Genomic DNA, 27,590 nt, shown 5'->3' with positions numbered 1-27,590 from the left:
AAAGCACTTTGCATTGTCCCTGTACTGAATTGTGCTATATAAATAAATTTGCCTTGCCTTGCCTTGCCTTGTTGGTATTCACCATCCAGTGCTTAAAGCCCTGCCTCTGATGGTCAATAGGGATGAAATAGAACAAAAGTCCATCCATCCATCCATCCATTTTCTGATCCGCTTTATCCTTCATGGGGTCGCGAGGTGCTGGTGCCTATCTCCAGCGTACACTGGGTGAGAGGCGGGGTACACCCTGGACAGGCCGCCAGTCTGTCGCAGTAGAAAGCTCTGTTCCCCATGGTGCTGAGGAGAGAAGGAGGAACGGTGAAGTGAATGGAAAAGGAGGATCTAAGGGTGCGGTAAGGAGTAGAACTGTAAAGGATATCAGAACGGTAGGGGGAGCAAGGTTGTGGATGGCCTTGAATGTGTACAGAAGGATTTTTAATTGCGTTCTGAATCTAAGCGGAGGTCAGTGGAGCTGCTGTAGGACAGGTGTGATGTGATGAAATGAGTAGGTTTTGGTAATAATAATGCGAGCAGCTGAATTCCGAGGCAGAGTGAGGGGAAAGGGATGGAAAAAGGTGAATAATATTGCGTGGATTAAAATAGGTTGAACGGGTGATATTATTGATGTGAGAGGTAAAGGATAGAGTGCTATTGAGAATTACACCCAGACTCTCAAGTTGAGGTGAAGAGGAGACTAACGACTTCTAGAAGGAGACAAAAAGGCTCTGGCTAATCTAACATTGCTGTTTGACAATGTCTCCCATTCCATGCATGAAGAAGTTGCAGAGATGTAGATCTCTTTTACTAAAAGTCTGCTCCCCCCTTGGTGCACTAAGAAGCAATATGAAAGTCCCTTATTCACAGTGTAACTGTTATACTTTATAACCACCACTTCTCCTAACAAGTTCAATAAGTAGCCTCTTGCTATCTGCACAATTTCCCATTTAAAAAAAAAATAATTGTCAGTTTTTTTATGTACAAGTATACATGCATATTCAATTTATTCTGAGTACGCCATTTTGAAAAGTACAGTATTATTACATATGTTTTTCCTTTTGTGTGATGCTTATACACCTAAATGTCCCCACTATGGGACATTAAAGGGTATTTCTATTATATTCTGTTCTGTCCTATTCTAAAAATGATTATACTGTAACACTAATGTGGCCAAACCTTGTGGTTAGAGTTGTAAAGAAATGGACTTACTCAGTGGTTTCTCCTTACCCCAGTTGTTGAAGGGGGACATATTTTATCTGCATAAGCGTCCACTGAAATAGAAGCTGTGAAAGATGCCAGGCACCTTAAACAAAGTTATAAAAATCAGAGATGTTTTTCATGGGTAATTTCTTTTACAATATCTGGCATGTGTAGGTATGTCCACAAGCTGTATTTTTGTTAGTAATTGTTTAATGTTCATGTGTTAAGTTAGGTAAAAAGACAAATATTATTGGATGTACATTACTAACATACAATACTGCAATGCTAAAGGTCAATTAATGCTTGCAGAAAATTTTTATTTCATCCATTAGAAGCTTGAGACATGACATGGAGCTGGGGTTAGAGATCTGGATCTTGCCCTTGAATCTTTCCTCAAATACTTAACAATTGCAAAAAATAACTTGTGAACATATCTGCTCTGTACTTCCTTTGAATATATTTGACACTGGCCAATACCAAATCCCATTCCAATGCTTCACAAATATTTGTAAAATCAACGCCATATATTTATGCGAAAACTGGGGGCTTTAAACTGCAGTAAATTGCGACGTTACACTTCCTCAGTAATACAACTCTGACAAATAGTGTTCCAGATGCTGCATTGTCTCTTACTTTTTTCCTATCCCTTTTCTTCTTGACAGTGACAGATATTTTGCACCAACATGGGTTACTTCCACAATCTTTTGAAAATGTGTTGTGTAAAACATGTATAGCTATATCTGTTTCTAAAGGGTTTTAAGCCTTGCATCCTGCCCCTCCTGTGTTTATTTATTTTACTGCTTGGCTAACATTAGCATGGATCTGTATGATTTGATAATAATTCGGTTCACAACAGATTTTAGTAAAATTTCTGTTAATTTTACGCAGATAAAACTGACATGAAAAGTCCCTCTGGTTCAAAAGCACTTTGTTTTTGAACATTGTATAAGGGAATGACTGTTCTTTTTGCTCCACTCTGCCTAGCCATCTATTTCCAACAATAAGATCTGTTTGTCATTGTAGATGGTTAAAAAGACTTAAATCCTAATCAGAAAACTGTCAATATAGCTGTGCAAGCACAACACAATATGATGCAGTATCTGAAAGGTTGGCCACCCAAAATGCAGCCACACGTCTTGCTGGTGTTGTGCTGCACATTATCACAAAACAGTAGATCAAACAGGTCTCAGAAATACTTTCAGTAGGAACTTTAAATACTAGTCCTTTAAGAAGTCTTTGATTGGGATGACAATCTGATATCTGAAATTGGGTCGGGTGGATCCCTTGTTTTTTTCAAACCCTGTCTTGATTGATCCACAGGTTGTAGATGATGATGATGGGCAGTCCAGTTGCTCTGAGGGGAGTACAGTGGATAATCTGTCAAATGGAGAGCAAGCTGAGCCTGTAGTAATTTACTCTGAAGTCATTAAGGAACCACGTGACTGCTTCACTGCGGGTAAATGTTCCAACATAACAGTCATCTGTTGCCTCTAGTCACATTATACGCAGGTAACAGACTTGTTTCTTTTCAGGATGTGTTCGGAAATTCAAGTTTTGCCAAGTAAATGTAAATGTGGGCTTGTGGAAGGTGTGGTGGACGCTGAGAAAAACATGTTACCGGATAGTGGAGCACAACTGGTTTGAAAGCTTCATCATCTTCATGATTCTGCTCAGCAGTGGAGCACTTGTAAGTCTCTGTGATGTTATTGTCTGCAAAGAGAAGTTTATTTCAATGCTTGCTTGACATTTGACTAAAATGTATAGTCACTACGACTGTGATGAGCCCACTATATTTTTTCATTAGGCTTTTGAAGATGTGTACTCTGAGCAGAGGAAGAAGATTAAAGTCGTGTTGGAGTTTGCTGACAAAATGTTTACCTTCATCTTCATTCTGGAAATGCTCCTGAAATGGATGGCATATGGATTTTCCAAGTATTTTACAAATGCATGGTGCTGGTTGGACTTCCTGATTGTTCAGGTAGGTTGAAACACATAGGTCAGTATAGGTTTTTAGTGATAATGAGGTAGACACAACTGATGTTTCTTTAGTTTAAATAATTGTTCTTCTCAGTTTATTGTACAATGTCTTTATCTGTATGTTTTCCAGGTCTCAATGGTCAGTCTTGTGGCTAATGCTTTAGAATTATCAGACCTTGGTGCAATCAAGTCTTTGAGAACCCTGCGAGCTCTAAGGCCCCTAAGAGCTCTGTCACGGTTTGAGGGCATGAGGGTAAGTGTAACCACAAGTTTCTTTTTAAACTCGTAAACAAACCCATTAAACTGACAGTAAGCTCAAGAATTCCATTTAACCCTAACAGACGGTAGTACAAAAGCTTTGCAAAATCAGTTTTGACATTCTTTTGCAACTGCCAGTGATAATTGTCAGAAAAGCGTTATAGCAGCTACTGAGAAGTGTGGATGTACAGTTAATTGTAAAAGGCCTGTGCAAATTCTCAGTTATCTTGGTCATCGCAACAGCAAATAGGCTTCAATCGGAAATCACTTAGTCGGAAAACACATCAGGAAATCGCTGAAAGCTTGTGGTTATCCAAACTGGGTGTTTGTCAACTGAGTCAGAGTCACTGAGAACACATAGGAGAAAACAGGTAGACCCAAAAACCTTGTCATTCCATATATGTAAGGAGTTTCTGAGAAACTCAGGAGAACTTTCTCACACACAGTAAACTTCAAACCTAATAACACTCTCAGACAAAAACGGGTTCACTCCTAGACGAAAACACCCAAACCATAGCTCAGCAGCCATGTGTATGTGGTCCAATACAGCGAGGACGGCTCAGACTCCTACATTGGAGAAACCAAACAACTGCTACATAAACACATGGCACAGCACAGGAGGGCCAGCAGCTTAGGGCAAGATTCTGCAGTCCACTTGCACCTCAAGAACAAAGGACACTCTTTTGACCACAGTGATGTCCAGATTTTGGACAGGGAGAACATATGGTTTGAAAGATGAGTGAAAGAAACCTATTAACCACCTTGGTCAAAAGAAAAAAGCCTTCACTGAACAGAGGGGGAGGATTGCATTTCCAACTCCCCAGTGTTAACAGCTTGGTCATCCAACACTTTCCAAAGAGATTACATCAGCAGTCTTGTCATGATTTAGGTGACCAAGTACTCCACTCACACCAAGTAACAGCTTCTAATGGCCTAGGACAGTGACGGGTGGGTCATTGATTTGCATCTGACTCAGATTGTGCCTAGGAGGATGGGCCTCCATGTCCTTAAAGATTAGCAGCACATTTGTATTAAATGTGTTAAAGTTCTCTGGTTGGTCAAGTGCCAGCCACCAAGAATTTATTTATTTATTTATTTATTTTTTCAGAAAAACTGAGCGAAAGTCTGGTTGTCTCCAATTTAAGCCTGTTTGCTGTTAATTGTAAAAGGGTTGTTTGCTTAATTGACTACTTTTTCAATCTATTTTAGAGAATAATCTTAAATACAAAAACATGTGACTGGGTAAGGGTGTATATACTGTGTTTACTTACAAAATTGGTAAGCCTCATCGAAAACAAAACTTGTTTTGCTCTGCATAATAAAACACACTTTAAGATCTTTTCAATTGCTGCATGCAATCAACATATTCCTTTTCTTACCTGTTTTTTCCAACTGTTTGTTCCTCTGTAATTCTACTCTATTCTATAGCTGCCATATATTGGTAACAGTAAGACAGGTCCTTGCTGCATACATACAGTACCTTAAAAGTATATTCCACTTTTTTCGACATTTTGACATGTGTATTTTGATGTAATTATTACATTTTTGTATAAGAACAACAGAAAGTAGCCAACCATTGTCAAAACAAGACAAATTATGTAGAAGTCTATTTACTGGCAAACAGAGCTGGGTAATGTAGGTGCAGTAAGTAAAAAGCTAGAGATTGTACAGCAATTAGTTCCAACCATTTGCATTTCCAGCTCCACTGCATAGACGGGAACTTTAAATCAACTGGTTAAGGGAACAGGATGAAGGAAAATTAGGCAGGGCTCTTACTTTCTGAAGCCAGATTTACAAACATCTGCTTGCAAATATTATTTTAAACCTATGTAGAGTGAGCATTTATTAATATTTAAACAATTCATTAAAGGGGATGTATTGTGCTTTTAATTTCATCCTTTCACGTTCAAATTATTTGGTTGCAGTCTATATAAAGGGTAACTGCAATGCTTTGGTCTGAATTCCTCATTAGTGTAGGTCCACAGGCTCTTAAGTTTGTCTGAGAGCAACTTTATTTGGTGCTGCCTCTTTAAAGGCAAATAAGGCATTTCACACCCCGCCCCCCTCCAGGTAACACAGCGGTTCACTCCACCATCCATCCATCCAGCCATCCATTTTCTAACACGTCTATCCCTTATGGGGTCGCAAGGCGTGCTGGTGTCTATCTCCAGCTATCAATGGGCGAGAGGCGGGGTACACCCTAGACAGGTCGCCGGTCCATCGCAGGGCAACACAGAGACAAACAGGACAAACAACCATTCACGCACACATTCACACTTAATGAGAATCTAACACCACTCCATCATGTTTGGGCAATTTTGTAGTATGCTGGGGAATGGTGTAACAAATTGGTTGGGTTAATACATCCGACAACCAAACATGTTCTCTTGTCAATTTCTAGCTTCAGCATCCTTCGGCTTGGACTACCAAATCGCAGCGAAAAATAAAAATGGAGGAATCCCAAAAATTGTTAGCGGGAAGTCCATTATCTTGTTAAGCAGCTTTGCGGCAAATACTGTGGCTTAGTTGTTCATAAATTGTGTCAGATATATGAAAAAAATGACTGACAAGGCAAGTTTATTTATAAAGCACTTTTCAGTATTTAAGATGATTCAAAGTGCTGGACATGAACAAAACAAAAGCAAAACAGAAGGAAGGTTGTTTTGTCAGCAGAAATTCTGCAAAACAAAACAAAAAAACATTTTATTTTATGTCTGAGTTTAATAAGAAAATATTACAGCTGACAAATCTTATCCCTGTTTATCATCACTCTACTGGTGCGTGTATCAGTGACACTGGTCATGTCAACTGCGACAGCTGAGCAGAGCGTCACCAGCCCCATTGATTGAAGCCTCCATCCAGTTGTTGGAGGTAATAATGATAACTATTAAAAAAAAATTAAATAACACAAATAGATCTGTCCAGGGTTTACCCCACAGCTTCTCCCGCATTGACTGCTGAAGATAGCCCCCCCCCCCAAACAAAAGTAACAAAATAAAATTGAAGAGATAAAAGAAAAATAATGTTACATTTTAATGATTACATATCAATCATAAAACCTGGAAAAGCTGACTCTGTCAGCTCCTCCCCAACCCTCTGAATCTATGAAGGAGACTTACAGTAAAATTCATCTCTAAACAGCTGAATTTGCCTCCATCAACTGTTCACAATAGCTGCTTCAGTCAAAATATTAAAAACCAAAGAAGCCCCAAACTAGTTTAACACAAAATAAATGTGCTTGAATCGCCAGAGAGCCCTGTAAACCTGCACGGATAAGCCGGCATAGATAACGGGTGGATGGAAGTTACAGAGCCCATATTGGAAGGGAGGGAGTTATGGATAACTTTTGGACCCGCTTTTCTAGAATTCAAACATCCCAGTTAAGAGGTACAGTTGGTCAGTTAGTCTGTAGATACAACATCCTGCGTGTATACATTGTAGTGCTCGTTGTTTTCTATAGGGAATGTCTCACACCTAACTTTGCAGTTATGTGACGGTTTTATGCACACAGTCTAAACAGAGGTTGATACTTTATGTAACTGAGACCACGGGATTGTCTGCTGCTAAAAATCAATGAAGCATGTATTGGTTTGTTCTTTTCATGCTGTGGTGGTCGTGTCTTTATGTTTTTCCTCATGTGGTTGCCAGTGAAATCCTTTTTCTGCATGCTCATCTTCTCACATGCGTCAGCTGTTTATCGGTTTCTCTCTGTTTTAAATATTTTTTGCTATGTAATCTAACCATGATTTCTTTATGTGTTATTTTATGTTTCTATTTACAGTAATCAAACTTTTGGCATCCTACGTCCTCTGAAAGGAGTTCTCTGTCAATACTTATTTAAAACTAAGTAACCCACTAACTTTTCTCAGATTAGTACACTTTAAGAAATCTCCTGCCTTCTTTTCCTATTTTGTTCCCCAATTATCCATGCACTCCCAATGCTGTGTTTTCAGACCAGTCTCATCACTCTTGTGTTTTCCGTTTCTTACCATTCCATGGATATAGTGTTGTGCATTAGTTTTAAAAGATATCCTAGCCACAGACATTATGTGTTAAGTTTATGTTTTCTTTCTTTCTTTCTTTCTTGCTTTCTAGGTGGTTGTCAATGCTTTGCTGGGAGCAATTCCTTCCATTTTTAATGTGCTGTTGGTATGCCTAATTTTTTGGCTCATCTTCAGCATCATGGGAGTCAACCTATTTGCAGGAAAGTTCTACCGCTGTATCGATAATCACTCAGAGGTTTTCAGCACATCAGTGGTGACGAACCGTACTGCTTGTATTGGCGTAGGCCAATGGAAGAACGTCAAAGTCAACTTTGACAACGTTGCAATGGGTTATCTTGCTCTTTTGCAAGTTGTAAGTAACTTGATATTGTTCTATTTAGAATTCTTCACATTTCCAAACTTGTTACTACGTTATTTAAATAACCTTTATTTTCAGGCTACATTCAAAGGCTGGATGGACATCATGTATGCTGCTGTGGACTCTCCAAACACAGTAATAAAATATAGTTTTTGTTTACTTCAATACTGCAAGGCTCACTCAACAAAATAGTATAGTATTAAGTTCCAATGCAGCAAGAGATTTATTTTGCAAGAAGCCAGTACATCTTTAATGTGATATAGTGTATATGTGTGCCTTTTCATATTTTGCATGCTACTATCGTTAATTGGGCTTTAAAAGTGCTCAAAATAATCTTTTAAATGTATTCAAAGTATTCACTTTGAGGTTAAAATAATAATAATACCTTCTAAGTGCAAAGAAGGTATTTGACCATGTGGAAAGAGATTTAAATTTTGCACAAAAACATAACATGTGTTTTCGGTGATTATCTGTTAATTCTAATTATATTTTGTGGCAAAGTAGCTTGTACTTTCATTATTTTGCTTATTTTCTGCTAAATAGAACCAAACAAGGCAATCTGCCAATTTAACACATTATTCATTTAAGAAACAAGTATTTCAGCAGTGCAGGAAAGAACAGTGGTGCCTGTGGTCATCTGAGCACTCGGGGCAGTCCAGATGAGCGCAATCTTAGGAACAGCTAAGATCCTAAGAAGAACCTTCAAGCTTAGGCCTCTGGTAGAGGACCCAAGCTTGAGAAATGGAGAGCCACCCACCCTACTCCGAAGTACGAGGGGTGGGTGAGAGAGCAGTATAGAATTTATATATATATATATATATATATATTGTATTGGTTTGTTCTTTTCATGCTGTGGTGGTCGTGTCTTTATGTTTTTGGGTGGGTGAGAGAGCAGTATAGAGAGCAGTATAGAATATATATATATATATATATATATATATATATATATATATATATATATATATATATATATATATATATATATATATATATATATATATATTGTATTGGTTTGTTCTTTTCATGTTCTTTTCATGTTAACTAGGGCTGGGCCAGTTAACGCGTTAATTTCGCGTTAATTCATTAGACTATTATCGGCGATATTTACTTTAACGCGGGTTAACGCATGTTGCTCACATGCTTTTATTTTGTGAAGGTCTGTTGCTGCGGTGTAGGGGTTTGAATCAGAACAGTAGGTGGCGATAATGCACCAATAACCTCGCTGTCAGCCCAGCCTCAGATTCAAAGAGGAAGAAAGGTGCTGACCGGAAAAAAACAAAGCCGACATGCGGAAGGCGGTGTTTCCCGCAGGAATTTGCTTAGGCGAGGCGGTGAGTTGGTGAACGGAACAAGTTTTGTGCGGAGCGGAGCGGGGTCTGCATCGACGCCGTCGGTGAAGTCGCTTCGCGTTTCAAAGTATCCATGTGTTTTTGCCTGTTTTTCCCCTGCCATTCACTACATGCACGCGAGAAAGCAACAACAAAAAACCGCGTGTTAACGTCAAATAAACACAAGCAACGCAAGCATATCGATTTAGCAAGCATTTCAGTTTAAAGTTCTTCCAGCATCGAATATGACAGAAACAAGTTAGTTGTAACCACTGCCAAGTTAAACTTTGGTATTGAACATAAAATGGTAATGCTGCTCCCTGCGGTTACCTCAGAAATTGCCTGTTTTTGGTAGATTTTTTCCCCATAAAGAGAATTCCCTGTCAGTGGCAATAAGCTTTAATTTATTATTATTGCTATTTTTTGTTTTACATATTTAAGTTGAGCTTTACACTAAATATGTGTTACTGATAAGTGCTACAAATGTTACAACACTTTTGTTCATATGGCAGCAGAACATTAAAATAAAAGTGCTCTTTACACTACTTTTGAATTCATTCTTGGAGTTTGTAAATACAATGTGATTAATCATGATTAATCAGGCAAATTATGCGATTAATCGCAATTAAATATTTTAATCGTTGCCCAGCCCTAATATATATATATATATATATATATATATATATATATATATATATATATATATATATATACATAATTAGCTTAGCTAATTGGGTTGTAGGAACAAATTTATGTTTTGATAGTATTCTATTTTTTTTGTTTTGTTTGTAAATTATTTTAACATTGTTTTATTTTCTTGCTTTCTTGTTAAATGGGTCAAATGGTGTCACAGTTGTCAGCACTGTTGGCTAGCAGAATTTGACATAAAGAGCTCTTAGTGCCACATTCCAAGTTTAATTTCTCTGCATTTTGTTTTTTATTATAGATAGATTCCCAGCCTGAATATGAAGTCAACTTGAAGATGTACCTTTATTTTGTTGTTTTCATCATATTTGGGGCCTTTTTCACCCTCAATCTCTTCATTGGTGTCATTATAGACAATTTCAATCAACAGAAGAGAAAGATAAGTGTCACATCACTTCTTAAAACAACTCTGTGTTTAGGATTTTTGTCTAAATTTAACATGCTTTTTTGCCCTCTTCACTTAGGAGGTCAAGACATCTTCATGACTGATGAGCAAAAGAAATACTATAATGCTATGAAAAAGCTGGGATCAAAGAAGCCACAGAAACCTATCCCAAGGCCAGAAGTAAGTAAATCATGCACAGATCTGGATGTACTACTGCAGATTATGCTTGTTTGAAAACTTCATTGCCATATTTTCCGTTTCTACAAATATTTAGACCTTTTAAACTACCTCAGAGGTTGAATCAGAATCAGACATACTTTAATAATCCCAGAGGGAAATTACTTTTGTTACACGCTCCAGATATTCAGATATACAAACATTTTGTATACAAACATACAAAAAATGCATTAGTTAGATTAATAATGTAGTTCCAAATAAAGCCTATAGATCTGATAATTGCTTAAGCAGCCCTTTTCCGTAACTTTGCCTACTGTCAGCAGTGAGAACAGAAAGATTGTGTTTTTCCAACAATATGTTGAAGTTAGCATCATATTCAGTGTTTCAATAAAGGGCTTTTTCACAGTTTTTATGATATTTGAATTATTTGTGACCAGCTCGAGTTTATGATCTACACTTTATGTAGGTCAAAACTGGATTGAATTGTGCTTAACTAAAAAATGTGTAGTAAGTAAACATTTTTTTATTTACTTTCAAACCTTTGCAAATTGTGCACAGTGTCTTACAGTATCTGTCTTATAAATGACTTGTACTTGCATAGCCCTTTATCAAGTCCGACCACCCCAAAGTGCTTTACACTACAGTCTACACTACACCTATTCACGCACACATTCACACCCTGATGGTGGTGAGCTATTTTAGTAGCCACAGCTGCCCTGGGGCAGACTTACAGAAGCGAGGCTGCCGCCACCTTGGTCAAAGTGTCTTACCTAAGGACACAACTGAGACGGTTGGAGCAGAGGATCGAACTGGCAACCGCCAGTTACAGGATTGTTACAGAACTTTATTCAGCCTAGTTTTGACATCTTTAAATTTATTTTTGGAATTGGGCTGATCAACAGAATTCACTCTTTACTCTGGCTACAATCCGGATGCCAACTTTTGTCGGTGAGAACATAAACGGTCCTTTATCAGGCAAAATATTTCCAAATTTTCTTTGTCAGTTAGTATGGTGTTGAGCCTGCCAGCTGAATCAGTTCATCAATAAGTATCTCTGAATAATGGTGCTCTTTGGTTCAATATAGTTTGTCTGTACCAAGATCAGTGGTGCAGAATTCACAGCATTCTGCTGTGTCATGACAGGACATGTTTCATTTTGGTTACATTATCATGTTGTTTAAATTTTTAATATCAATAGAAATTAAATTTCAAAGGTCTATGGGTCCCCTCAAGTGGTCAAATGATTATTTGCAGAATTAATCAGACAGTAATTGATTATACCAGTTTCCGTTTAAGCAACCAGCATCTCGAGGTGAGTAAAAAATCTCCTAATGTGAGAGTAGATAAAGTTATTATTGTGCATTTATTGTGGTATTTCAGTCACAGTTGTGTGGTTGATCAAACAGTGTTGAATTGTTAGTAATTTGTTGTTGGAACATTATTTACCAATTGATGACATTTCAGCACCCTTAACATAAATGTAGTAGTAATAGAATAGAAATATCCTTTTGTTCCTCAGTGGAGAAATGTTGTTGTACCAGCACCAAAGTAACAGGGACTGGAAGCATGCAGATTTACACAATGGTAAAAAATATGTAAAAACAAAATTAAGAGACTGAACAATGAGGACAAATGTACAACACAATAGCAAAAATAAAGTACAGTTATTGACTATACTCTACACAAATTCATAGAAAAGAATATATACAGTTATTAAACGATTAATTCAGATTCACAGAAAAGGGGTATACACAATTGTGAGACAATAGTTGTTAGGCTTAAATAGACGGAGAAACAAATATTTGTTTATTAAAACAACCAACAAACAAAGCTCTGGTGAAGGCAGACTAAAACCTCTGCTGGTATCTGGAAAGGCTGACAGGGGAACAGGCAAAAAGAGTTGACAGGACTGAGGCTAGAAACAGGTCCGCAAAGCAGGAGGACACATCCAAAGGGCATGGCAAAAGTTTGTGGTCGAGATTACAGTCCACTTCAGTGTCCAGAAAAGCAGCAGCCGAGGGTCAATGTGAGATGAAATCTTAAAAAAAAAAAAAGAATCAGGCAAGGCAGACAGGCTGGAATGCTGGATATCTACTTCTAAGCTTTCAGAAATCTGGCATTCTGACACTGTAGGAACCCAGTATGGCAGATTGATTGGAATCTGCTTGATAAGCTGCTGCAAGAGGGAAGATAACAGGTGCAGCAAATAACACTGATTGCAAAGTGCAGGATGAGAGTGAAGGAGCAGACAGACAGCCAAGCCAGAAAAATTACAGATAATAGTGTTTTTGACATTGAATCACTCTTTTGTTTTACCAGAAACCTAATGAGTGTTGTCATTTTTAGAAGTTATTTCATTCTAGAATTCCATTAACACATACATGAGCTTACTGTCATGACTGGATGAGAGCTAGAGAGAATGCAGTTCAATGCGCTCCATTATAGTGAAATGGAATGAAATGAGTGGACTTATTAAATTAGCGAAGGGACAACTTGACAGCTAGACAGATCGGTACACATTGTACTTTCTTATATACGCACTTAACATAAGCTCTGTGTGTGTGCATTTGTTTTCCAAAGCTTGTGTACAGACTGGCCAAGCAGTAGGAAAAGTCTATAAGGGAAAAGGCAAAACAAAATATATCTCCTGCAAGTCAAAACAGCAAATTTATACCAGGCAGAGGACACCATCTTGTTCATGTTCAGTTTGTAAAATAAGTGTTGATAAATAATACCAGAAAAACCTAAATGTTACAAAGAAAAACTGCTGCTGACCGTGGAGGTTATTAATACAGGTCACAAAAGCAGTTAAACACAAGGGTATAGGAGTATGGCTGAAATATTAACACATCTTACAAATGAGGGCACTACTCATAGTGTACCCTTATTTTAGAATCATATGCCCTTTTTTGCTTTTATGTTTTCCTATTCTCTAAATCTGTTTATCTTCTGTCTTTTGTTTTCTGTATGTGTTTGTCTGTCTGTGTTTCAGAACAAGCTTCAAGGGTACTTTTTTGACTTTGTCACACAGCAAGCATTTGATATTGCAATTATGATTCTTATATGGCTAAATATGGTAACCATGATGGTGGAAACAGAGGAGCAGACCAAGGAAAAGGAAGCAACCCTCAAGTACATCAACATAGTGTTCATTATTATCTTCTCTGGAGAATGTTTGTTAAAGATGATCGCACTTCGCCATTACTTTTTCATGAATGGCTGGAATATATTTGATTTCATTGTGGTCATCCTGTCAATTGTCGGTAAGTTTTTACTCTAGTTTTGCACAAGGAAACAGTTAATTATATTTATTTGTGTACTAAGTCTGTTGTTCTTTCTGCAGGAAGTTGTCTCGCAGATGTGATAGAGAAGTATTTTGTCTCGCCAACCCTGTTCAGAGTGATTCGACTGGCTAGGATCGGCCGTGTCCTCCGCCTTATTAAAAGTGCCAAGGGAATACGCACACTCTTGTTTGCCTTAATGATGTCCCTTCCTGCCTTGTTCAACATTGGCCTCTTGCTCTTCTTGGTGATGTTTATCTACGCCATTTTTGGCATGTCAAACTTTGCCTATGTCAAGAGGGAGAAAAACATTGATGACCTTTTTAATTTTGAGACTTTTGGCAACAGTATGATCTGTTTGTTTCAAATTACCACATCAGCGGGGTGGGACGGTCTTCTAGCTCCCATCCTCAACCAGGACGATGATTGTGATTCTAAAATGGAGCATCCTGGTAGTAATAATGTTAAAGGAAACTGTGGAAATCCTGCAGTGGGAATTGCCTTCTTCGTGAGTTATATAATCATCTGCTTCCTTATTGTTGTGAACATGTACATTGCAGTCATCCTTGAGAATTTTAGCGTGGCCACTGAGGAGAGCACTGAACCATTAAGCGAGGATGACTTTGAAATCTTTTATGAGGTCTGGGAAAAGTTTGATCCTCTCGCAACACAGTTTGTGAAGTACAGCATGCTGTCAGACTTTGCAGATGCTTTAACCCCACCACTACGCATTCCCAAGCCTAACAAAAGGGAGCTTATCTCTATGGATCTACCAATTGTGAGCGGTGGCCGCATTCACTGCCTGGATATCCTATTTGCCTTTACAAAACGTGTTTTGGGTGAAAGTGGGGACATGGACATTCTCAGGTCCCAGATGGAGGAGCGCTTTATGGCTGCAAATCCATCCAAGGTGTCGTATGAGCCCATCACGGCCACCTTCCGCCAAAAACAAGAACACGTGTCGGCTGCTGTTATTCAGAAAGCTTTCAGACATTACACTAGGACCAAGATTTTTGTTGCACTCAGCTTTACTGGAGAAAAAGATGAACAGCAGTCTGACAAAGAACACTTTACAGATAAACCTAACGAAGTCTCTACTGCTGATAAAGCTGCAGTGCCGCCTTTGAGGGACTTTGAGTCTTCGAGTAACTGTATGACTCCAAATGGGAACAGCAAACATGAAAAAGACAAAAGTGAAAAGGAGGTTGAGAGAAAAGACATCACAGAACAAGACAAATGAAATAAACACGGAAGGGCAAAAAATACTTTTAGAGTGAAAAAACGTTTACAGCTTTTGAAAAGGAATTCCTTTGGAAAATTTTGCAAACATTGGTACAGTTATTTCAAGTATTTTTAAAGACACACTTACTATTGTTTTGATGCCTATTGCAGAGACATAACTTGGCTATACATAAAATTTTTGAGTAACTGACCAAATTCTGTTTGAAGCAAAAAGGTATTTGTTGTCATATCTGCATTCAATTTGTCAGCTGGTTGCATTTTATTAGTGTTGCGCCGATGCCATTTTTTTGGCCTCGATACCGATACCCAATACCTGGCTGTGTACTTGTGTACCTGGTATCGGTATCAGTGCAACACTAATTTTTATACAAATTTTTTTGGTCTTAGGGTTGTTCTTTTAAGTTTTCTAGACCACCCTTAATTACTCATAGTGCTAAAAATATTTGCTAAAGCCACTTGTAGTTGCGCATGAATGTTTCTCCATGGCTATGCATGCCAAAGAGTGCTATTTTGACCAGGGTTTTATTCCAGGCCAATGTCTTTTATGTGTCAAAACCTTGGCTGAAAAACATCAAGAGTGCTGGATTTATGTGTTAATCAATGTCAGGACAGTAACCATTGTCAGAAATTAAAAAAATTGCACTTTTTCTAATCATTGAATTCATTAATATTATGCCTTTCGTCATACACGCATATATTGATAAATATTAATTATGCACATCGTTATTGTTCAAAAAACAAAGCCTTTAATTAACTTGCAATTATAGAAAAAGAATATCTTGTTTACCTTTGTATTTACCTAAAGGCAAACTCCATAAAGTTAGGGTCAGCGATTTTTTTTCCGGATGTTTCCCCCTTTTTGAATAACTGCGCATGCGCAAGACCGTCTTACCTTGCTCTTCCGATTGTGTAAAAAAAAAAAAATCTCACAGATCCACTCTGGTCTTATTTCTTTCTACTGAGGCCTTCCTCTTCTTCTCATAAACATGAACTCGGTTCACTTATTGTGATTTTCAGCTATGTTCAAAGTATACAGTGTGAGCAGCGGAGCTACAATGAATTACTAAGAGTGAAGCGAACCGCTAACCTAATCGCTAAGCTGACTGGATACATAAACACTAAAAGTGCGCATGTGCAGTCAGCAAGTTAAAGCTAAGAAGGAATGTTTCCACACATCGACGTTACATGAGCGTATCAGAATGATGGCATGTGGGACAACCAATAGATAAGGCGATTCTGCCGTAACTTGAGGGACAGAGGGGTGTGAGAGCAGGAGCAAACTATGACAAATCCCTGTCCTTTAGTGCGAAGAGCAGCGATTGGTTAGCGTTTTACAGGCCTGCAGCTCCCACAGAGATCAATTTTTTTTAACCTCCTTTTTCTGAATACATAATGTATTGACTACTTTCTGAATAGATGATTTTACCCAGTATAATAAAAAGTGTTTCTGAACAGGATTACCACATATAGCTTTAACTGTGTGTTGCAGAGGAGTTAGTGCTCTTTGAAATTTCCACTTTGTGCTTTGAATACTCTGAAATTCAGACTTTGTTCACTTTCTATTTTCTAAATCATTTAATACTATAAAACTCCATTTTAAACTAAAACTAAATATACTGCCAATATTATATTGTATGTAATTAGATATTTTCATGTTGACTAATCATGATAAAACTGTGTTCCGGTAGAACTGGGGAGGCATTGTGTTTTCCAGTTCACCTCTCAATCTTTATCATAGATAAGATCAAAGATGGACTTGATGGCTCAGGTTATTATGAAGAATCTCAAGGAAATTGCATCACACATGTCATGTCCATTGCTATTTCCTGCCTCTGTTTACATTTTATATTATTGCTTTACACTACTGCCTCCTTAAATCATACATGTATCTAATGGGGAAGAAAGCAACGTTCCACTGTTGTAATTCCTGTTTGCCTGGTAACAACTATGCTATACTTCATGCTCAGTGAAACAGTGTTTTTGTTATATACACTTCTGGTGATTGTATATATCCATTCTATTTATAGAGTATATAGAAACCGCATGCAAATCACTGTTTTAGCACATTTTATTAAAAAGGGTAATGGTTTGAATAAAGATTACAAGTATATCATGTCTGCCTACAAATTTGCTTTAAGAAAACACGGATGTAACATTGTTTGGTTCTGTTTGATTATACTTGTGAAAGTTTTTCTGAAAAGAGAGATTACCTGTGCTTTACCCATGATTAGCTTTTTTTATTAGTTAAGTAATATTAAGCCTGTCAGTCCTGCAATGTTGTCTTTTGTTTTTTGTTTTTGTTTTTTTTGTTTTTTGTTATTTTGGCTATTTTTGGGAGGGGGGTATTTGTTTTTTGTTTATTTTCTTTTTGTTTTTGGTCTTATGCTTTTTTTTTTTTTTTTAGTTTTTTATTACCCCACACTGGTATTACATTTGTAAGATGCTTAACATTGCAGTTATTTTAAGTATGATTAGTATGATTAGGGACTAATAATAAGGATTTAACTTGTGTTTTACACCAGCTCCCTATCTGTACCCTAAATGGGTCTACACTACATTGCCAAAAGTATTTGCTCCTCTGCCAACATACACATGTTTAATTCAAGGGATGTCCCATTCATGATTCATTGGATTTAATACAATGTCAGCCAGCCCCGTTCCAACTATGACAACCTTAATTATTTTTGGAGGGATCTCAACAAAGTTCAGGAGTGTTTGTGGAACTGCTGGAATTTATTTGTGCAGTCAGTCGCAGATGTTACGTGAGAAGGGCCGACTCACAATCTCCACTGAAATTCATCCCAAAAAGTGCCAGTAAAGTCCTTCCAAAGCAAAGTTGATGTCTTTTTGAACATTTTCATGCCATAATATGAAGTCGTGTTGGAACAAGAAGTTGGGGGCAAGAAAACCTTCTAAAATGTCTTGGTATGCTGAAGCATTACGAGTTCCTATTAGTGAAACTAAGGGCTGAGCCCAAAATACCCCCACACCATGACCTCCTCTGCGCCAAACCTTACACTTGACAAAATGCAGTCAGGTAAGTTTTTCTGTAAACTCAGCCAAACTCAGACTCGTCCAATGGATTGTCAGAGGGCAGCATGATTTGTCACTCCAGAAAACACCTTACCACTTCTCTAGAGTCCAGTGGTACAACACTGTATCCGACACTTTGCATTGTGCTTGGTGATGTATGGCTTGGATGCAGGCCTCTGGTCATAGTAACGCAGTACATACGATTTTCTCTGGATCCTTCTTGGGCTTATATGGAGACCAAATGAAATTTTAAGGTCTACAGGTCTTGACTTAGCAAGTTGTTATACTATCACCCAGCAGATGACAAAAAAATTGACAAATGAGGGCATTTAAGGACTAGAGATACTGCACAGGTGTCATGCTATCAGAGTACAAGCTGGAATTTCCTGAGCATCTGGGAGTGACCCATTCTTTGATAAATGTGTGTAGACATAGTGTGCATGTCTAGGTGCAGGACACCTATGGCAATGAAAATGATTGGAACACGTGAATTCAGTGACTGGGATGTTTGACCCTACACTATTGGCTGTATAGTGTGTATTGCGATGTGAGTCAACCTTTTGTTAGTCATCTTCTCACCTGTGTTATTGTGTTTTGGTCCTACGTGAACCAGTCGCTTGTAAAAAATAAATAAATAATAGAGTGTTCGATTTCATTGATGTCTAAATAAATGTGAAATAAAAATAATTAATAAATCTAGCCTTCCTAAATTTCTAATGTAAATATATACCACCCTAAACAGGACATGCACCACTCAAAGATTTGTGCCCGATATCTGATCTTTGTTTTTGGTAAATATTTAACTTGCTGATACTTATTTGCTCCTACTCTTATTCCTCTTTTAGAGCTATAACAACTTTCAAAAAATGTTTTGCTTTATTTATTTATATTAGTACCAGAGGTGGCGTCACGCCCTTTGTGTGAGAGAGATGTTGCTGTGCTGCTGTGGTTTGACTAGTAAAAACAGACTAAACATCAGACACATCAAGTGGCGCTGTAGGTAATTTGTTGATATGTTCACCAGCTGAATGCATGTTGACATCGTGAGGCAGACGGCTATGTTTTGTACGCGGCCAAAACTGCACAAATAGGTAATGATAAAGGAGTGAAATGGCCAGCACTAGCTGAAGTCTGGCTCTCTGATGTAGCTATCTAAATGGACATTTGACTTGACACCTTGGAAAATATACTCTTTTTAAAAATATCTTCTCATACATTCGTGGTTCTTCCTACTTTGTGTTTTAAGGACCTCGCTGATACTGAAAATATGTAACTTTGAATTTTCTTGTCTTAGTAAACCAATTTCCACTCTAAGGTTTTGGTTTCTCCAATATCATGCTATCCACATCATATTAAAATGATCTCACTCATGTACGTATATGGCTGTATCATATACAACATAAAATCTTGCTAATATTTTTCATACCATGTGTTCTTCTAAATCTAATTTTTTAACCAACGAATTTCCAGCCTAAAAACTACAACTCATTTTATTTCATCACTAAATGAAGCAGCCATGGGTTAAGGTAATAAAAATGACGAGGAGTTTTCCAATTTGTTTAATTTAAGAAACTTGTACATTAGAGAGCTGATGTAGTAGTTTTAATTTCACAAGTTTTACAGTAATGATCTGTAATCCTCTTTAAATGCTTTCAGCAAACAAACTGCAATCAGCATTAGAGTGAGCTCAGAAGCTGTGAAATGTTGACCTTTTCAGCTTCCATTTTCATTTGCAAGATATCAACGAGCACTCAAACTGTAAATGGATTGACTTACAGTACATTATTGTCTTGAATTTCCAGGGAAATGGAAGACACAACTTCCTTGCTATCAACAAACGTCTTTGAATAAGAAAATAGGAAGATGTTGCTTAAAAACATTGAAATAACTTCTTGTCAAGATTTCTGAAATTAAAGTGCGCTCCAGTCAGTGCACACTTTGATGGAGGAGGCCAGGATAAAGTTTCCGAAGAAGCTGTCACGAATCTGCCGGAAGCTATTAGCATCGTAAGTGGATGGAACATGTTATAAATTATTAAAAACTATCTAAATATTTGTTATTGTCCATCGCTGCTTTTGTCAATTGTGGTTGCAGAACCACACAATGGGCAGTAAACGAGAGGCTGATGGCAAAGTGCTCATTATTCCAGTCATAATGTAAAATTAGGATGCCGCGGTTTTCAGTTTTTTACCGCAACCACATTCAGAGCACCGATCCTGTTTTCTGGAAAGAGATGTCTACTTGTGATTGTTTGCCAGCAGGCACTTAGTATCTAGGATTGTAGCAAAGAGAGAACTAAATCCTAAGTTTCACGACTCTTATTCTGATCATAATCGCTTTCTTTAATTTTATCTTCATGGTGGTTTGCGTAATCAGACACCTTTAAGTCATGAAGCGCTTTCTAAATGAGCACAGCCCACTAATGGCAACAAGTGGGGTTACACATTACCTTTTTAATGGCTGTTAGATCAAGAATGATTCTGCAGACTCTCCTCACTGGTTGCCAGGCAACATGACAGAACACTCCTTTGTTCGACTACATTAGGGTTGAAGGTCGGATGTTGGTCTGCTGTCCCCATCCGCCAGAGTCTGGTAAGCTGGGCAGTAATATACGGACATGTTTATGAAATAAGATGTCTATTTGGCATCTATGTGGCCACTGGTATGCAAAGAGGCCATAGTAATAAATAAATAAAAATTTCAAAGAGAAACCTGAGAATGCTACCCATAACAGCTCTGTAATGTTATTTGCTCCAGATAGATGGGCAGAAAATCCTATTATATTAGATAGAGGAGAGTTTTCTCTATGCTTTTTAAATGTGCTAGCAGTTGGAGACACACACACACAGAGGAATACTTTTTTTTTTTTAATCCCCATCTCCTAATTATGAACATTATCGAAAACATCGCATATTCACATTATCTCATTTCCTGTTTTGCCCACTGCTCAAAACAACAAATGTAAGTAGGGCAGACTTTTCAATTGAAAAGAAAACTACATATCCTCTGCTCAACATCCGTCCCACAGACATGCACCCATCCTTGTTTCAAGTACATTGTGAGGATCGTGCCTTGTCTTCCATAGACTTCCATTCAACTTCAAGCCTTTCTGTGCCCTAACTCTAGTCCTAATCTTTACGGGTTTATACCCAACCCTAACCTAAACCTAATTGACACCATAATGTCAACCCGTAGCCCAGAATGAAAATGAAGATTGTCAAAAGGTCCTTACTTTACATCAAAGTCCTCACTTTACTAGTAAAATGAATGAAACGTGTTCTCGCTCGGCTGCAAGTACAAGAACACACATGCCTCGTTTTCACAAGTCCTGCATTGCAAATGAACAGGAAAGACAGAAACCTGCTGGCTAAATCAGCATCTCTCCTCAGTGAATTCAAATCAAACCGATTTCAAGATTTAAGTTTCAAGCAATACAAATTAAAAGTTGAAACAAGAGTTCATCAGCAACTGAATTGCTTGTAATTTGGGCATTGTTCAGTGATCAATAACAGTCTGTACAAACCACAATGGATATAGCAGTTAGAATGCTAGAGCAATATACCCCAGAGGATATGACTACATCGTCCTCATCTAATAGGTTTTTAACATGCTTTCTTTAAAAGTGCAACAACTCATGTAATATGTATTGTTATTCTCTAAGTACAACACCTTAGCTGTCTACCATGGCTAAACTATATTCTGTATGTACATTATAAGTGATATAACATGTTTTTCAATTTGTTAAAATAGTAAAAAGTGGCAATAAACAAATTGTGTATTTAAACTGTGTATTCATAATGGAGTTGTCTACCTATTTTAGCTTGATTCAAACACTGACTAACTTATGTGGTACCGTAATTGGCCATTGTTGCGCAAGAAGCTCAATATCAACCTGATTTACTCTCCCATTGATCTTCAGAGGATAATGATTATGTGCCAGAGTTAGTGATATATAGTATCTGACAGAGCATGGAAAGCCCTCTGTTGGAACAGTTGCACAATGAGCTCAACACTATGGACATCAGACTGAAGCTAGTTCATGGTGTTACATAACACTGGTCCTCTAGTTACCAGCAATATGTTTCCATTGTACACTGTGCAAAATTTGTGTCATTAAATCATAATGTTTGTGAACAATCCATTTGAGATGAACAGAAAAGACTTCTAGTTTATCGTATGTAACTCAAATGAAAGAATCCCTTCATTTAAGGCAGTCTTAAAAGGACATCTTTCTGATTAAGAGACAAACAAATTACCAGGCAATAGGGAAGTCTAAACCTGGGAGCATGTTCACCGGATTTACATACATTCAAAGTAACTTATGCATACCGTCACCTTTGGCATGTATTCCTTTTTTTAAATGCATTGAGAACTGCTTTACCATATATAGATATTGAAACTACTTTACAACAATTCCACGATATGGATTCTTGCAGTTTCTATATCATCTGTATTCCAGATTAAAAATACCCAACCATACTTTGACTGTATAGAATAGACAGACTGATAGCTAAAAGTACTATTCTTTTGTGATGCACAATGTTAAGCTAGAGCACAACATTTCTGTAATGCTTGAAGAAGCTGCACAAAAACAATCATAATTAGGCTTACATTTCTAGTTGGATTAATAGCATTAGTTTTCTTAGCTATGTGTTTATGCATTAGAAATCACTCCATATTGAGATATGTAATAATGGAATACTGAATTCCATCTGTAATAAAATTTTGTTTTTAAGCTACGATTTATTCAAATTATATTTACTTTACTTTTTATTTAACTGCAGATCATAAAATCCTTGATTTAGAGAAAAGATCAGAATGCCCCCCTTCACTTCACATATTAGGGGCATTTTGTATTGTTTACCAATATGTTTTTATCATCACTATCATGGGTGCTTATTGCAAAGTTAGGACATCTGGCTTCGACAAAGTAAATTCAATAAATCTATCAAACCTAGAGACATGGACCTGATTTACAATTATGTCTACAAGGAAAACCAAAAAGAAAATAACTATGTTACTCTTTCTTTGATAAAAGGTCTTCCTGTGTACAGCCTTCATTCTCTTACTTGAGTCACCTTTTAGGAAGTAAAAAAAGAGAATGTGGTTCACGTCATTAAACAAGTAAATACTGATGAAAGTCCAGGTCTACTCACTGAGCTTCTTCATACAGATGTTGATAATGTGTTAACCACTCTACACTGCAAAAGGAAAATAAAAGGAAGTAATTTTTTCTTGAAATAGGTGTATTTATCCTTGTTTTGAAAAGAATAATAAGGTTACTTGCCAATGGAATTAGTAAAATAAGATGATGGAGATGAGTTGTTCCTATTTTAAGAGCAAAAATCTTATTCCATAGGTAGGTCATTTACACTTGCCTGTTCAAATGAAGGACACATTCACTCTCTTCAAGAACATTTCACTTACTTTTAGTTCCCTTTTATCAATGCAACCCAAGCAAAATGAAAGATTAAACACTGTCCCGGTGTATGAGGAGGAGGGAGAAAGAATGAGAATGAGAATATGAGAGAGAGAGAGAGAGAGAGAGAGAGAGAGAGAGAGAGAGAGAGAGAGAGAGAGAGAGAGAGAGAGAGAGAGAGAGAGAGAGAGAGAGAGAGAGAGAGAGAGAGAGAGAGAGAGAGAGAGAGAGAAATACATTATCAAGTATTCACAGTTGTGAATACCTGATAATGTATTCACCACTATTGGCTTTTCGCTTATTTTGCTGTATTCGAACCAGTAATTTATGTTCTTTTAATCATATTTTATGTGAGGGATATGTACAAAATGGTCTACATTGTTGAAGGAAAATGAGAAGAATAAATATAAAAAAGTAATAAAAAAAATAAACATTTTTTATGAAAAAGGGTCCAGAGGCTGTAGCATCACTCAGCAATGAAGACCAAAGAGCTTTCCAAACAAGTCAGGGACAAAATTGTTGAAAAGTACAAGTAAGGGTGGGGTTATAAAAGAAATCTAAATCTGTGTTCTCCTGGAGCATCATTGAATTAATCATCTTCAAACGAACACCACAACAGATCTGCCAAGAGAAGGCCGCCCACAAGAACTCACAGACCAGGCAAGGGGGGGGGGGGGGGGGGGGGGGGGGGGGGGCATTAATCAGAGAGGCAGCACAGAGAAAGATCTGCAGTTCCACAGCATAGACTTGGATTTTTCCATTGGTTGAGGTGTCAAGTAACTAAGTACAAATACTTCATTATCTTACTTAGGTGAACATTTTGGTTTATTTATACTTTACTGGAGCAATTCTGTTTTAATCTACTTTTTATTTTTACCCATTGCATTTTCAGGCATTTATCTGTATTTTCTACTCCTTACATTTTGATGAGTCTCATTACTTCTGTTTTATTTCAGCCTGTTTTTGTTCTAATTCCGATAAATAGCGCTGCCAGAACAGAGTGATTTTGATTGTGGTTGGAGCCAGTACCGCACCAAGTTGTTTGCCAAACACCCCACCAAAAACGTAAGAACAAAATGTCAGAGCATTGCATTTTTAGGATTTTTTTTTTCTTTTTTAATTTTTTGATTAACTGCAAAGATTAATAATTTTGACAACACTGTCTACTGTATACAGGCAATCATACAATGGTAATTGATATAAGAGAGTAATGCACTAATTTTTATGTCGAGTTGTGTCATCTTAGGAGAGTGGATGTAGCTACGCTTGGCTGTTCATTTACATTCCATTAATAACAGTAAACGGTTGGGATGGGACACCATCCTACGAGGTTCTTGCATCATAAAACATGGTGGAGGCAGCATCATACTCTGGAGATGCTTTCATCAGGAGGAACCAGTCTGAATCGCAGGAAAGACGGATGGTGTGCTATTTTCTTAAGCAAAACCTGAGTCAGTCTGCTTGTGGCTTAAGGCTGCGACAGAGGTTCACCTGCCAGTAGGAAAATGACCTGAAACACGTGGCTAAAGTAACACTTGAGTGGGGTAGGGGGAAACATTTAAATGTTTTTGCAATGGCCTAGTCAAATTCCAGACCTCAGTCCAATGCAGAATCTGTGGGTTAGACTTGAAAAATGTTGTTCTCAACAGGGGATATTGGCTGTTATAAAAAAATTAAAAAATAAAACATTAAAGTTTTAGGCATGGTGCAAACTATCAAACAATCCATTTTAATTCCAGGTTGTGAGGCAACAAAACTTATAAACCTTTGCAAGGCACTTCGTATGTTTTCCGTTTTATTCTGCTACATAACAAACATGAAAGTTTACAGAGATATAGCAAGGAATAGTGAGAGCCCAAGGCTTAATGTACATTTTTACGTGGGTTTGTTGCGCCCTCTTCAGTTAAAAAGAGGAAACGTCACAATATTGAAAAAGATGAGTGTTCAGTGTCTCGCTGGCTTTGGGCTCTGGAAAACAGAGTGAACGATCACAGGATCAAGAACACCGAACCATTCTCTTTCGTTCCCAAAACTCCTCTCATTTATTCACAATTATATAACAAAACAATCAATCAAGCAACCAATAAAATATTCCCAAAATCTGCAATAGTGTCTCTTTCAGTGTCCTCTTCCAGGTACAACGTGCATTCGAACGTGTATACAGTTCTTATTCCCTTTTTTTTCCAGGTAGCGTATGTTTCAGGTAAGGAGGTGAGTGTGTGTCACTGTCAGGTAAGTATGATATGTGTGAATGTAGGTGAATGTGCAGTGTCCAGTGTCCATTAAACAGGTGAGTATGTAATGTTGTTGTTTGTTCTGTTCCCATAGAACACAAACATACAGTATAACCATAAAGCTATTGTTATATTCAACATAACCATATAACTCTGTCAAAATACATTAGTTCCTCTCACACTCAGTATCACGCTTTGACTTCAATAAACACCTAAACCCATCATCATTTCACATTGAAATGTATCCACGGGCACTCTCTGTATAGGTACTAGTCCCATATAGCTGCCATTAAATAGTACAAATAATACTGTTAGCCAGTGCAGTTTTTATAGTGCTGCTAATCACAACTATAGTGCAATATGAATTCACTTTCATTTTCTTTAGCTTAAAGCTGTTCAGAATACTCAATATGTCTTTTCAAAACGTATTGACATCATTGCAAATGGGGAATAAAAATGGAAAATAACAAATATGTTCAAACCATTCCAACAACAATAAGTGCACTAAAGGCTCACTTATCTTCATAAACCGTATAGTGTACAGTAAACCCTTAAACACAAATATTTGGAAATGTAAAGAGAAGAAATATTAAAGTATTATAATAAATGTAAAGATAACAAAACCCTTCACCTAATAAAATACAGTTGTCAAGTAATCAGGTAACCAACAGTAGTAATATCGTGGATGAATATAAACAACCATCTGTGTTTAGTACATGTGGTGGACGGCGCCATCTTCAGTGTCACAAGGCCGCCCGTTGCCACGGCAATAACAGCAGCACAACCCGCTAACATCGCAGACTTTTTATAGTGTCTAAAACTCGATCTAAAGCACTCAAAAATGTCATAAACGGTCTCCCAGTAACTTCACATAAACTATTGAATCTTAAGGGATAAGTTGAGGTTGTTTTCACGTTGTACTAACCTGAAAAACAGAGTGAATGATCACAGGATCAAGAACACCGAACCATTCTCTTTCGTTCCCAAAACTCCTCTGAGGGGAGGGAGCACCTGGAAACACGGACTATGACAGAAAGGTTACGTTTCTCATCCTAGCGATATACAGCGGATTTCTACTGATATTATTTGGCTGAATAACCATTACAGTACATTAAAATACTTTTAACTTGCATTTTCATTTTCAAGTAAAATAAAAACTATTTCACTCTTTGTGAGGGTCTCACACTAGGACTATTTATAAGTGCTGAGTTTGGTCTGTCAGGACCTGCCTAGTGAATATGCCTCAACGATTTATTTTAGCGAAATATTAACGCAACACTCAGTATCTGTCCAAATCACTTTAGGGTGTATGATCTGTCACTTCTGCAGAAGGAAAAGATTTTACAAATGCTCCGAAGGGGAACCAAAGCCTGAAAGTCAAAGATGGGGGTTTGTGCGAGGCGCGAGCTACCAGAAAGCTCAACCGTTTTTTGTTACCAGGCAACATGTCGCGAGATGGCGGCGGGAAAAGGACAGTTTCAACCGTACATATCTGTCTCATTCGATCACTTTTTGGCTTTAAGGCAAAGATGGAGGAGGAGCACACATCGCTGGTAAGCAAAGCTGGCAAATAACAGCGCTCGATTCTGCTTTTAGAAAACGCGAATATAGAAACGGTACAATTGGGATGCTAATGTATTATTATAGGTTAAATGATGACATGGTATTTGCTTTCTCTGCAGTGTTTTGTTTCCGTTTACTATGTCATCGTATTCCTAATATTAGGACAGTGTGGTCCGCAAACTTTTTTTTTTTTTTTTTTTTTTTCCTTTTTTTTTAGCTGTCTTTTGTTCCAGGCTTTGATCAAATACTATCGCTATGAAAAGCACTTCAATCATGTAGTAAATTCCGGCTGTTATTAAAAATAAGTAAATAAATAAAACATTAAGTTTTAGGCATGGTGCAAACTATCAAACAATCCATTTTAATTCCAGGTTGTGAGGCAACAAAACTTATAAATCTTTGCAAGGCACTAAGTATGTTTTCCGTTTTATT

At 37.4% G+C, this 27,590-nt stretch overlaps 2 protein-coding genes across 3 annotated transcripts in view; both read left to right on the top strand.

Annotated features, from left to right (window-relative positions):
- scn1laa (sodium channel, voltage-gated, type I-like, alpha) overlaps window positions 1-15,194 on the top strand; it is a 53,917-nt gene extending 38,723 nt beyond the window's left edge. For both annotated transcript variants that reach the window (XM_036139397.1, XM_036139399.1), the window contains 10 exons: window positions 2,515-2,650; window positions 2,727-2,881; window positions 2,999-3,172; window positions 3,302-3,424; window positions 7,525-7,785; window positions 7,870-7,926; window positions 10,066-10,203; window positions 10,285-10,389; window positions 13,379-13,649; window positions 13,730-15,194. In XM_036139397.1, coding sequence (XP_035995290.1) covers window positions 2,515-2,650; window positions 2,727-2,881; window positions 2,999-3,172; window positions 3,302-3,424; window positions 7,525-7,785; window positions 7,870-7,926; window positions 10,066-10,203; window positions 10,285-10,389; window positions 13,379-13,649; window positions 13,730-14,907 — 2,598 coding nt within the window. In that variant the 3' untranslated portion in view covers window positions 14,908-15,194. The remainder of the gene's footprint in view (window positions 1-2,514; window positions 2,651-2,726; window positions 2,882-2,998; window positions 3,173-3,301; window positions 3,425-7,524; window positions 7,786-7,869; window positions 7,927-10,065; window positions 10,204-10,284; window positions 10,390-13,378; window positions 13,650-13,729) is intronic.
- Window positions 15,195-27,109: 11,915 nt separating this feature from the next.
- The window catches only part of ttc21b (tetratricopeptide repeat domain 21B), a 54,933-nt gene continuing 54,452 nt past the window's right edge, over window positions 27,110-27,590 (top strand). Inside the window, exon 1 of the mRNA XM_036139393.1 lies at window positions 27,110-27,148. Coding sequence (XP_035995286.1) covers window positions 27,125-27,148 — 24 coding nt within the window. The 5' untranslated portion in view covers window positions 27,110-27,124. The remainder of the gene's footprint in view (window positions 27,149-27,590) is intronic.

This window comes from Fundulus heteroclitus, chromosome 7 (genome assembly GCF_011125445.2).
Source record: "Fundulus heteroclitus isolate FHET01 chromosome 7, MU-UCD_Fhet_4.1, whole genome shotgun sequence".
Classification (NCBI taxonomy): domain Eukaryota; kingdom Metazoa; phylum Chordata; class Actinopteri; order Cyprinodontiformes; family Fundulidae; genus Fundulus; species Fundulus heteroclitus.
This window is presented reverse-complemented; position numbering and strand designations above follow the sequence as displayed.